Source organism: Arachis hypogaea, chromosome 3 (genome assembly GCF_003086295.3).
Source record: "Arachis hypogaea cultivar Tifrunner chromosome 3, arahy.Tifrunner.gnm2.J5K5, whole genome shotgun sequence".
Classification (NCBI taxonomy): Eukaryota; Viridiplantae; Streptophyta; class Magnoliopsida; order Fabales; family Fabaceae; genus Arachis; species Arachis hypogaea.
The window spans coordinates 119,599,896-119,612,258 of NC_092038.1; the positions used below are offsets into that span (position 1 = coordinate 119,599,896).

Sequence of the window (12,363 nt, forward strand, 5' to 3'; positions counted from 1 at the left end):
TATTTTTTTAATATTAACCAAAATATTTTTCATAGAATTTAAAAAAGAAAAAGATTTGGAGACTAACTTACTTTCACTCTTAAAATTATTACTATTAAAAACGAAAAAATGTATAATTTAAGTAATAGGTAATTACTATTCATTTACTGTACTTAACAAATTTAATTTGTTTTTATAATTATATGTCCTAAATATATTACTAATTATTTTTATATTTTTAATATTTTACATGTTTTAATTTATAAATTGAATTGATAATTTACTATTATTAAAGGTATCCCATTTTTTAGAAGAAAATATTTAACTTTGAACAAAAGACTAAATTAGAACGATATAAAATGTTTTAGACAAAAATAAAATATTAATAATTTAATTTATATAAAATGTTTTAGACAAAAATAAAATATTAATATAATTTTTGAAAATAATAAAAAATATTAATAATTTAAATTAAATCAAACTCTTAAAAATATAATATTTCAAATAATAAGAAAGATGAGCAGTTTCAAAATAATAGAAGAAATAGGTGGTTTTAACTAATTAATTAATGAACTTGGTCTAGTGATTAGCTCACTAATTTGCTTAAGCAAGTGTTGGGGATTCGAATCCCCCCTTATTATTATTTGAATTGATTTAGTGTAAATTCTAATAAAAAACCCCGGTGGATGGACGTAGTACGGTTAAGATCGTCCACCTTCCATATTAATTTAAATGTTCTATTTTTAAGAGTTTGGTCTAATTTAAATTATTAATATTTTTATTATTTTTATAAAATATATTTTTATATTTATAAATACATATATCTCGTCTACATGGTAATAATTTTTTAAATTATTTATTTTAATAAATAAAATATTTATTTAATTTATTAAAATAAAAAAACCTAATAAATTGTCTTTATGACACACATATAATGTCACACACTCTCTTTTTTTTGTGGGTCCAATGAATCAATAATTGTGTACTCTAATTAATTCTTCCTCATCTAAGAGCCATCAACATAAACTACTAATGCATTGACACCTATCCTTCTACACATGTAGAAATAATTTTCTTTCTACACCATAGAATCCACCTAAATTTTGACTTAAGGGATAACAAAGAGATTAATTACATTTTTGGTCATGTTTTATATAATCTATCTACTATTTTGAGTTAAGAGATATCAAATTTTATATTAACATAATTATTTAATGTTCAAAGTCATGATGATAATATCAAAGGTACTTAGTTAAAGATTTCTATAAAAAGGGAAAGGAAGCATACTAATTTTTGTGAGAGTTGTTATTTTTTATTTTTATGATTGTTAAGTTGTCTATTTCAGAATGTGTTGTCGTATTTTTAATTTATGTTTTGCTTTGCTTTTTTCGTTGTTGATTGTCTTTTTTCTTATACATATCCTTGCTTGATTGTGCACCTAAGTATTCTCCAAGGTTGTTGAGGAAAAACCTTTGTCCCTAATCATTTTTAATCTCCAATTCATAAACCTTGCATCTTTTGATTCAACTTGAATTTGTGTGACGTGATAACATTTATGCTTTTATCATTTCTTTTAAAATGTTCGTCTCATATCTTTTCTCTTGAAAATGTGAAATGATTCTCTTAGTTTTATCCATTGTTGATGGATGTCCTATTTGATTTTTTTATTTTATTTTTAATCATTTTTTTAATCTTTGTGAACATTGTCATTGACTTTAGTGGTCATCTCTTGTGAGTTTTGTACTTCTTTTATTCATTTTGAACTTGTTTCGACCTAATATTTCATCTTTTCTTTTATTGCTTCTATTGAAGTTTTTTTATTCAGATTTTTTTGTTAAGATGTGATTTGACTCTCTTTTTGGCATATTTCGTTGTTTTTGTACATCCTTGTTTAATTGCGATCTTACACATTCTTCTGAATTCTTGTGAACCTCATCTGTGACTTTTTCTTCTCTTCCTAAGCTTTGTATTCTTTTGGGTAAACTCGAGATTGTATTGGTTAACATGTAATTTCTAGATATAGCAAGTGATACATTAGTTTTTAAGACGCGGTTCATGAATTTGAAAGGTGAAACTTGTAAGTGTACGATGTCAAAAGAAGATTACGAAGTAGGAGTGTTCTGAGGAGGATGTTAAGGAGATTTTGGTACAAGTTGAAAGGTTAGTCCTGATGTTTGACGTTCAGATGCTCTTTGGGAGTGATGAACGAAGTGAAAAGCGCTATATGTGTTGGTCTTATCAAGGGAACAAGAGAGTGTAAATGTTAACCACATCTTTTTAACACAAATCTATCTTGTAACCTTTGCATCACATTATACTTCTTTCTCATGTTTAGTAAAAGACTAAAATCATGTAACCTTTTTACAAATTATATCAATTTTCGAGACTAAAAATTTTTGTAAGGGGAGTAGAATATAACGTCCTGAGCTTTTTTATATAATATTTTACATTTAATTTCTTTTATTACTATCCTACTCTCTAATTTTATCAAAAAATTTTACATTACCCTTGTTCTCTTTCCCAAACCGAACCCTAATTATATCCATACTAACCCTCTCCTAACACACACACATGGTTGAGAATGAAAGAAAGAAAAAGGAAGAGAAAAAATGGAGAAGGAGGAGAAAGGAAGAAGAGAGGAGAAGGAGTATGACACCAGTGAGAGCTACGCAGCCGTCGCTGTCGTCATCATGGCTGCGCGTGGAGAACCGTCGCCGTTGCTGAGGGGAGCCCAAGCAGAAAGGTGCGATGAATAGAGGAGGGAGATTCCGTCGTCATCATTGCCGAAGCCAGAGTCGGAGCCGTCGAAGGTAGCCTCGCCATCGTCGAACTACTGTGCCGTTGGAGAGCCCGGAGAGAGAGAAAGAGAGAGAGACTTCACGAAAGGGGAAGGAGAACATGACAGAGCTCGTCATCGGAAAGAGGTAACGATGGTGTGTACTGCCGCTGCTACTATCGTTACTGGGGAAGGTCACCGTTGAGCAGCGTGCCGCATTTATAATTGCTCCGAGTTCAGTCTCTTCGGTCCCTTAGGACCAAGTTGTGAGTAGACTTTACATTTATAATTGTTTGGCTTTATATCTATAATTATTTTGATATACGGTGCTTTAAATTTAGAATTATAATTACAAATATTATTATCAAAGGATTTTAAATTAGCTTGAATAATCGATTTATTAGAAGTAAATATTTATCCTTGTTAAGCTCATTTTAATGTGCACATGAGACTATATATTTTTATGAGACTATATGCATGTTTGATAAAGCTTTATATTATTTTAAAATATTTGATTTTATTTAAATATGTATTTTTAAAACATTGAAGTATTTGTTGGTACTCATTTTGAAATTGAAAAATCTATTTGAATTGCCTTAAAATTGAGAAAATATGATTGAAAAGGATTTGGATGAGAAAATATTATTTGATTTCATTTGATACCTTACATGTTTGAAAAATTGAAGAATTTGTTATATTTGAAATTATATGTTTTGAATTGGTTTGGGAGGTTCGTATTAGAAAATCATAGTTAATGACGGTTATGACATTAACCTTGATACATCTGGCTCAGACCTTAGCTAGTAGGGAGTACTGCTAGCCTAACGTGTAGACCACACGTTGGATATGTTATTCCATACGAACATACAAGAGGAAATGGCTACCCATAGATGTGGAGCCGCCCAAGTGTGGACTTTTGATTTGATTTCTGTATGAGAACTCCCCTATTGATTCACTTATTTGTATAAATTACTATTTTCTAAATAAAATATATTTTGGATAATATGGTTTATATGGTCTCATGTGGATTATAGATGTATTGTCCGGTCACTGAGTTGCAAAACTTATTCCGTTATAAAAAAATATATTTTCAAGAATTAATACTCTGATAGGAGACTTCTATTCAAGAATAATTACCTGTAACGAGTACTTAGTCCTTGTCGAGTTCCTAGGCATTATATGTTCCATATATCACCGGCAGGATCCAATCATATTGATTTATTCTATGTTTTTGTTAAAATAATGTGTAACTATTCATATTCTATGTTTTTGTTAAAATAACGTGTAACTATTCATTCTAGTATTTGTAAATTTTTTTTTGGTTGTCCACGGTATCCCCCAGTCCGACGGGTAAAGGACTAATCCATCGCGGATCGGAACTGGCCAATGGGTTGCTGCATGCACAAGGCGGAATTCAAACCTCCGACACTTGCTTAAGCGGACGAGTGAGCTGACCACTCGACCAACCCAAGTTGGTTTAGTATTTGTAAATTTATTAAAAATGTTTGTAATTTTTTTATTCAAATTATATTCAAATTTGTAGGCTTGCTAGGGGACAATTTTTTTAGCCAATCATGACTCATTTTTTGTCGTGACAGGCTCGTTGGAGAAGATTCAAAAAAGATGAGATAATACAACGGTGGTGGTAAAGAGAAAGAGGTAGTAATGCAGTAGTGGTACTTTAGAATATGTGAACTGTAAGTAGTAGTTAGAATTGGCCATGTCTATGAAGATTAGGGTGATGGACTAGTAGTTGCTGAAAAAGGAGATAGATTGATGTTGAAGATTTAGAGACATAGATAAAAAATGATGGTAATAATGATAAAGAAAAAGGTAATTTGAGATTTTTAAATGATTTTTTAATGTTTGAATAATTTTATTATACGAAATCTATATTTTATGGGTATAATTATAATTTTCTTTTTTATAAATAAATTTGTCGACGTTTAAAATTTTTGTTAAATAAAAATAGTAATTTACTCTAATTATAAATGGAAGTGAAATTGGTACAATGACCTACAAAATGAGCTTTGTACATTCTCTGTTTCATTCCCAGTCCCTATTTTGGAGTATTCCACCAAAATTAAAACCGTATCTAAATTTTTCCACCAAGTTTTCTCCCTTCAGTCTACTGTAAGTAAAGGACAAAGAAAGAAAACCTTCATTCTAGAAATCTTTTTCAAAATGACATTGAACAAAGCATCAATCTTAGTCGAGGAAACCTTCAAGTAGTAGGTTTCTATGAAATATTAAAAACACCATCTGTTTACAATAAAGCAAATCCCTATACATTCAACACTCTTTGAAACTCACTGGTGAAATCATCCAGATCAGCACCAGTTCTTTCTTCCATCCCTAATCTGGCAAGCTCCGAATTCAGCTCCGTCAACCTTTTCTGTAGTTTCGCCCCCTTATCCGGTAATCTAGAAATCATCGCCTGCATGGTTTATTCGTTAAGAATAAAATCAGTTTTCCTGGGAAAGCAAGATAGTAGCCAATCCATTAAGAAATAAGAGAAAAGCATACCGTATTTGACAGAGTTTGAGAGAGCCGCTTAATTCTATCTTTGATTTCCGACTCTGTCATTTTACCATCGCTGCTAGGGGAAAAACCCTTTTTGCTTCGATCTAAATCCTTGGGTTTAGAGGCAAACTCAGCTCTGGTTAAGGAGGAAAATGGTTGTGTAGGTCATATCAGTTAGACGGTTATACCCTGAAAACATGCTTTTAAGTTTTAACATCTAAAATGACAAATCATTACCCATCAGCCATTCGGTCATTTGAAGAAGACGATACTGAAGTACCAATATATCTAGTCCCTTGATTCCTCCTACAACCATTGTATCAACGCAATTTTAGGTTTGAGGATATAATTGATAAACAAAATATAATAAGGGAAAGCCAAAACCTTTGTAATAAGTAATAACAAACTATTAAAATGTTACATTTGCAAGCATGCACGTCATTGTATAATCATATCCCCAAAAGCATTACCTCGTCATATCATCATCTTCAGGAGCAGCTTGAACTGGTCCTGTTTTGGAAAAGAGTAAACTATGGTGGCTAACTCCTGCTATACCTTGACTTCTCAGGAATTCTATATGTGCTTTAAAAGTGTCATTCCTACACAAAAAGAGCCAATACCCTTTTAACTTGGCAAATCAGGCCGGTTAAAATAAAAAGAACTCAAATTGTTAAAGCACCAAAAACATGGCACAAATGGGAAACCTTATTGAACAAGGCAGTGTGTATGCATTGTGCAAAGATCCAAAGGAACACTAATTGAAACAAACATTTCAAAGATATATAGAGTCATTACAATGTATGTTGACCATCATGCTCCTCATCCAATTGTCGTTGGGTAACAGATACATCAAACCCCTCTTTTGGAAGGCTGAAAAGCTCCCTAAGATCCTGTATGGGATGAATGGAAGATTACTAAAACAAATCACAATTTTCAAAGAGAGAAAAAAAAAGCATCTCTCACTGAAAGTAACATTTTCCACAAAAGGTGTACCTGCTGACTAAAGTAGCGAGTTTGTTCTTTTTGTTCAGTAGCAGTTCTGAATAATCCTCCTTTATATACCTAAAGTCATGCAAATTAAGTCTCAGAAGACCGTCAATGTGTGAAACAATAACATGTTTCTGACAATATAGTTCAGTAGAAACTGAATACTTTCTTTTTTCAGAATCATTACATTGAAAATATACAAAAATAACAGAAAGGGGAAAAATTACCTGCTTCCTATAGATCTTTTCTTCAACAGTTCCACATGTCATCAGTCTATAAACAAGAACATCTTTCTTTTGACCAATACGATATGCACGGTCGACACTTTGGTTATCCGTACTGTTAGAAACACATAATAATCAGACTTTGGCCAAGTAGCAAATTAAAAGAAAACAGCATTTCTGATCAGCATGGAAAAAACTATTGTAGGTATCAAGGGGAAGGAAGTCTCTCAAGACCATACCTTGGGTTCCAAGCAGGATCAACAACAATAACACGATCTGCTCTTGTGAGTGTGAGTCCTAAACCACCTACTTGAGATGTCAACAGAAATATAGGGGCACTTGCACCTGCTTGGAATTCCTGAAATCACAACAGTTAGAACTCGAGCGATAGAATATCAATTTAACCATTCAAAAAGCACTTACATTAACAATCCTTAATCTGTCACAGGCTTTTGTTGTTCCATCAATCCGTAGAAAGTCATAACCTTTGGATGCTAGGCATTCCTATATAACAAGTAGAAACATTTAAATCAAGTGTTTTACAAACAAGCAGAGAATTATAATGGCAATGCAAGCAATTCAACAAGAAACTTCCAACATCCCACTATAAATGACCCCAGAGTTGTTGCAACTTGCAAAACTTTGAAAGTCCATTGGAAAGACAATGTACACATTTCCAGTAGTGACAATTCACTGACATGCAAGAAAGGTTCGAGCGAATGTGGGCTTTGCAATAGTTCAAAAACAAAAATGGTAATAACCACCAATAGAGGAAATAAGTCTGAACCAACCTGAATAATGTTAAGCATTTTGCGAGTCTGAGAAAAGATAAGGACACTATGCCCTTCTGGGATCAGATTATCCTACAGCAGAGAACAAGAACTTGAATACAACACAAACTCATTTAGGCAGACAATTAGCATTTAAATTGAATGACATCACCACTTACCAATAATGACATGATGAAAGAAATTTTGCATGATACATCATGACCATGCTCATTTTTGAACCTATCTGTGTCTGTAACATCTGCTATGTGCATCGCCAATTTTTCAGCAACATTAACTTCTTCTGGCTTTAGCATTGAGTCCATCCCTTCCAATACATCCTCAGCTGCCCGCTTTGTCAACAGAAGTGGATGATCACATATTTTCTTCAAAATCTGTTCCATTTCAAGAATTCAAAAGATAACTAGAAAGCCATAGCCACATAAGATTAAATGGCTTTAAAGTAGAAGAACACGGCCAAGAAAGGCAATCGTATAAAAATTATAACAAAATAATTTACCGTAAGGGCAGCAAGTGGCGAGCCATCAAATGCTGAGAGAACAATCTCACTCTTCAAAAATGCTTCATATAGATGTCGCTGATGTGATAAAAATCAAACAAGGTTATTAAACAAGTTAAGAGCAATAAAACGAAGAACAAAGAATTATATATCTAACCTGAATACTAGTCAATCGAAGCCAAACAATAATCTCTTCTTTCTTGGAAAGTTTTGCAGTTGTTTTGTCATCATCTTGATTGAAAACCTCACTCTTCAAACGTCGCAAAAAGTAAGGTTGAATACGATCTCTTAAGTCCTATTGATAAAGGAGCATAAAATTTGTCATTCATTGATGATAAGAGGATAGGAGACTGCATGCAACAAGGTGAATTGTCTAGCAGGGAACTCAACACAGAATGGTCTATATTTCCTTCCATCAGAAAAGGTGACTTAAAAACAACTAAAACTAAAGAAATGCTACAAGCTCAAGTTGACCATTGTGTCATAACTGTAGAAATCACCAGCAGTGCATATTTTACATACTTTCAGCTTCAATAAACTTGCAAACAATATTCGAAGTCACCTAAATTAGATTTTGGAAATGTAGACAGCACCGCCAGCAGCGCATAGAAAAATATGTTTTTGCATGCTACACGCTTATATGGGCTACAACACACAAAAACGCATTACCTTTGCTATAGCAGATCCTACACGCTTATCTCTGTCCGTAGCATGTTTGTCATTTCCACGAAGTATGGGTACTTCAAATTTTTCTTTGAACCTGCGAAATTTTATTTATCTTAAAACTAGTACTATGAGAAAGGTCAACTAAATGAAGAACATAACTGAGAATGGTTATTACCATTTATTGTCACCAAGTAACTCAGGGCAGCAGAAATTGAACAAAGCCCACAACTCCTGTTGGGAAGTTTTTTAAGAAGAAAATCGTTTAACATCATAGCATAATCTGGATTCCATATTCATATCATATACACAACAGAGAACTAATTATGAATAAAACAAAGTAATTTTCATCAAGATACCTTAAGATTATTTTGCAATGGTGTGCCACTAATGATAATGCGGTGGCTACATGGTATCTCAAGCAAACTTTTAGCCCTCTGTGTGCTTGGGTTCTTTATAAGGTGCCCCTGAAGTTAAGATTTAAGGATGTTCGACAAAAAGGATAAATAAACCATTTTCATAATCTGTGTGCAACATAAATATCACACTAAATGGAAACATAAACTGGGTTTTACAATAATAATAATAATAATAATGCCACAAGCACCTCATCAAGGATCATATAGTCCCATGTGGCACCATCTTCATTGTCCTCATCATCAAAATGATAACTCCCTCGCAAGGACTTAGAATTGTTGCGGACAATATCATATGTTGTTAGAAGAACACCTTTATCCTGAAAGGAGAAAGGATTGAGAGTCAACACTGAACTAAATTTATACAAGTACATTCTGAAATAAATTGGCAACTGCCGCCAGCTACCAGCTGACCACAAAAAGCCTCCATTCCAAGTCTTCAGCTGACTTGTATAACCTCCTATCTTTTTTAAGGGTTAAGCAAGAACACAACATCAAGATATTTCATTTCTCACTTTAATTTAAACTAAGAATAACACAAAAAAGAATTAGAACCTGAAGTATGTACTGAAGTTCATATTCTCTGGCTTTTGTATTAGTTCCAAAATATCTGCAGAAAAGCACAAGTTCATGATGGTTCTTTGTATCGGAAAAAGGGTTTAACTTATAATATTAGATAAATTATTCAACCAAATAAGTCAGGAAGCCTCACTCTCTCGTCTTTTCAGAAAGACCAACAGCGGATAATTCCTTGATCCAATGGGGCAACAAGGTTTTTGGGGCCACAATCAATGCCCTTTTAATAATTCGAGAATGAAAGAGTCCAGCAAGATAGCCACACATCTGTAAGAAGCAAATGTTGGTAAATTACATGCCAGAGCACCAGCTATAGCAAAATATAAAAGGTATGCATCATCATGCTCTTAATTTCCTTACCTGCATTGTTTTCCCCAAACCCATGTCATCTCCCAAGATTCCACCTTTACCCAAGCAATGCAAAGACCAGAGCCACTTCAATCCATCCCTCTGATGTGGATACAACATTTTCGCAATTTTAGAGGGCAACTTAAAAGTATATTTGGGGCCTGGCAGAGTGATGGAGCCATCACCCTTTGGCTCAAAATTAACCAATTCTTCAACAGAATCATCTGAGTCATCATCTTGCACATACTCAATTCCACCATCACCACCAGCAAACTTGGCAGGAGAGTCATCATCTTGCACATACTCAATTCCACCATCACCACCAGCAAACTTGGCAGGAGAGTCATCATCTTCCACATACTCAATTCCGGCATCACCAACAGCATACTTGGCACCCTGTGACTGGTCGTTACTCGGATCCTGCTGTGGAGAGAATGAAGACCCCGCACTCCCGAACTCTACGACCTCATCATCCTCATAAGTTTCCTTTCCTCTAAACAAAGCTGAAGAACCCTCAATCGGTTTCACCTGCTTCGTCTCTCGCTTCCTCTCAACTGACAGCAACTCGAACTTTGAATTCAACTCATTCAAAATATCCCTAATGTCGTTCTTACCGACACTATCGTCAATCTGGATCACGTTTTTGGGTGCCGGAAGTGGCGAATCAAGCTCGATGAGCTCATCGAACCTGGATTCATCAACCGCTGCCTCCTTATCACAATCGTCTGAAGTCGCAACTTTGCAGAGGCGGCGACGACCCTGCAACTTCAGCTTGGTCTTCTTCTCGTCATCTGAAACTCCGCATAAAAAAGAACGAACATATGAAAATGATGAGGAACTTTGATGAAAATGATTGTGGTTATTGTAGAGCACTTACTACGCGTTGTCCCCAATGAAGCCTGTGAACTTTCCTTCGGAGAAGAGCGCGGAGGTTTGACCTCGATGGAAGAGGGTTTCTCCTCCGAGTCAGGCCCTAATAATGGAAGTTAGGTCAAGCTGGTGTATCGAGAGAGAGAGAGAGAGAGAGAAATAGAAGATACCGATAGGAGAATCGAAGTCGGTGATAGCAGAGAATCGGGGAATAGTATGATCATCTGATTGAATGGGAGTTTCATCGTGCTCCTTCTCTTCTGGGGGAAATGGAAAATGGTGAGAGGCAACACAGAGAGAGAGAGAGAGAGAGAGAGAGAGAGAGAGAGAGAGAGAGAGAGAGAGAGAGAGAGAGAGAGAGAGAGAGAGGGTACCGGAGGCAGAGGGAGAGGGAGAGGGTTTGGATTTAGGATGAGCGGAGAGGTCTTGAAGGAAGCGATGATGAGAGTCGTTAAGGCTCATTGGCTTCTTGTGGGTTCTGCTAACGCTCCTTTCCATTTCTCTCTTATAGAGTTCTAGTCTTCTTTCAAAACTGAAGGCTCTTGCTTTCAACTCTTGTGTGTTTATATACCATCAATGCCAGTGTCATTCCCTTCTTTCCCGCTGTGTTTCGTTTATTTTGAATTTGTCATTAACGTTCGGAATCCATATCCAATGCTTATTTACATACCAATTCCGCTAGCGAGGAATATAAAGGACGTGCACAATAGATTTTAAATTTGACTTAATACAGAGAAGAAAAAAAATTTTAAGTTATTTAAATAAAAAATTCAAACAGTTATTTCAAAAAATTAATCATTTTAATCTTAATTTATCAATAGAATTCAACCAAACACACTCTTTTCCCCAAACCGTTTATCTTCATCAATTATCCTATTTTTTCGACGTTAGAAGCTCTCTTATCGGTCATCATTGTTCACTCTTTAGTCTCTTCCCTCCATCACCGTCGTAGAATCGTCATCAGACAAACTATTTACGTAATTATTAAATAATTATCCGATCATCTAGTAAAATGATCATTCATCATTTGTTAATTGTATATACTTAAAATAAATCGAACAAAATACCATCCAATTAAAAATTAAAATAACCATCTACATATTTAGTGAATCGAATATCCAACACATTTACGTGCGTGAAGATGGGACATTACAAAACGGTTCAACCAAATCGGACTCCATTTACATGCATGTGAGCAGTGATGCACATATGAAAATGCAGCGGCATCTGTCCTTGTATGTTGATCGGATCTGTCACGAATGGTGACGTTGGGATGGTGAACGCAGTGGGCTGCAGGGGAGGTTGCACGGCAGGCGGCGGGTGGGCAGCGCGAAAGAAGCTGTCCGGGGATGGTGCGGCGCGATCGGACGTTCGCGGAGAGGCTGGACGACGTCGACTGAAGGCTGCGCGGGGGCGAGTGGGCAGCACGAAGAAGGCTATCCAGAGCTGGTGTGACACGATCAGATGTTCACGGAGAGGCTGGGCGGCGTCGGCTAAAGGCTTGGCGGCGGCGGCTGGAGTCCGGGCAGCATTGGACCGGAGAGCGGGAAGTAAAGCAGCGGCTAGGTTACTCTGCAGACCAGACTTCACAATGAAAAAGGGAGGTTAGCGTGATATTGGGTGTAACGGCACCGTTTGTGATTTGGTTTAATTTGAAGTCCTTATTTTTTAAATTTTAAAATATGAAATTATTAATAATTAATTATTCATCTGA

The 12,363-nt window shown here is 35.2% G+C and overlaps 1 protein-coding gene across 2 annotated transcripts; it reads right to left on the reverse strand.

Moving 5' to 3' along the window:
- Positions 1-4,707: 4,707 nt before the first annotated feature.
- On the reverse strand, positions 4,708-11,292 carry LOC112791091 (protein CHROMATIN REMODELING 24). 2 transcript variants are annotated; one of them, XM_072233376.1, is made up of 23 exons: positions 11,024-11,292; positions 10,820-10,906; positions 10,657-10,752; positions 9,792-10,570; positions 9,568-9,698; positions 9,411-9,465; positions 9,047-9,175; positions 8,799-8,906; positions 8,618-8,673; positions 8,446-8,536; positions 7,934-8,071; positions 7,777-7,854; positions 7,439-7,651; positions 7,281-7,352; positions 6,913-6,993; positions 6,729-6,847; positions 6,493-6,604; positions 6,272-6,340; positions 6,074-6,168; positions 5,749-5,877; positions 5,516-5,584; positions 5,282-5,414; positions 4,708-5,192 (listed from the first exon to the last, which is right to left on the reverse strand). In XM_072233376.1, the coding sequence occupies exons 1-23, from the start codon at positions 11,145-11,147 to the stop codon at positions 5,040-5,042; spliced, it is 3,117 nt and encodes a 1,038-aa protein (XP_072089477.1). In that variant the 5' UTR covers positions 11,148-11,292; the 3' UTR covers positions 4,708-5,039. The 2 variants fall into 2 exon arrangements, with proteins under 2 accessions (XP_072089477.1, XP_025689583.1); XM_025833798.3 differs by having other exon boundaries at positions 10,820-10,909.
- Between the last annotated feature and the right edge of the window lie 1,071 nt (positions 11,293-12,363).

What these genes read in the sequence shown, in the direction of transcription:
- LOC112791091 (XM_025833798.3), bottom strand. Translation starts at nt 11,147, where the DNA reads ATGGAAAGGAGCGTTAGCAGAACCCACAAGAAGCCAATGAGCCTTAAC. An exon ending in GTTTGGGGAAAACAATGCAG is followed by an intron (nt 9,699 to 9,791) that starts GTAAGGAAATTA and finishes TGCTTCTTACAG; the next exon opens with ATGTGTGGCTATCTTGCTGG. An exon ending in TAGGATCTGCTATAGCAAAG is followed by an intron (nt 8,072 to 8,445) that starts GTAATGCGTTTT and finishes CTTTATCAATAG; the next exon opens with GACTTAAGAGATCGTATTCA.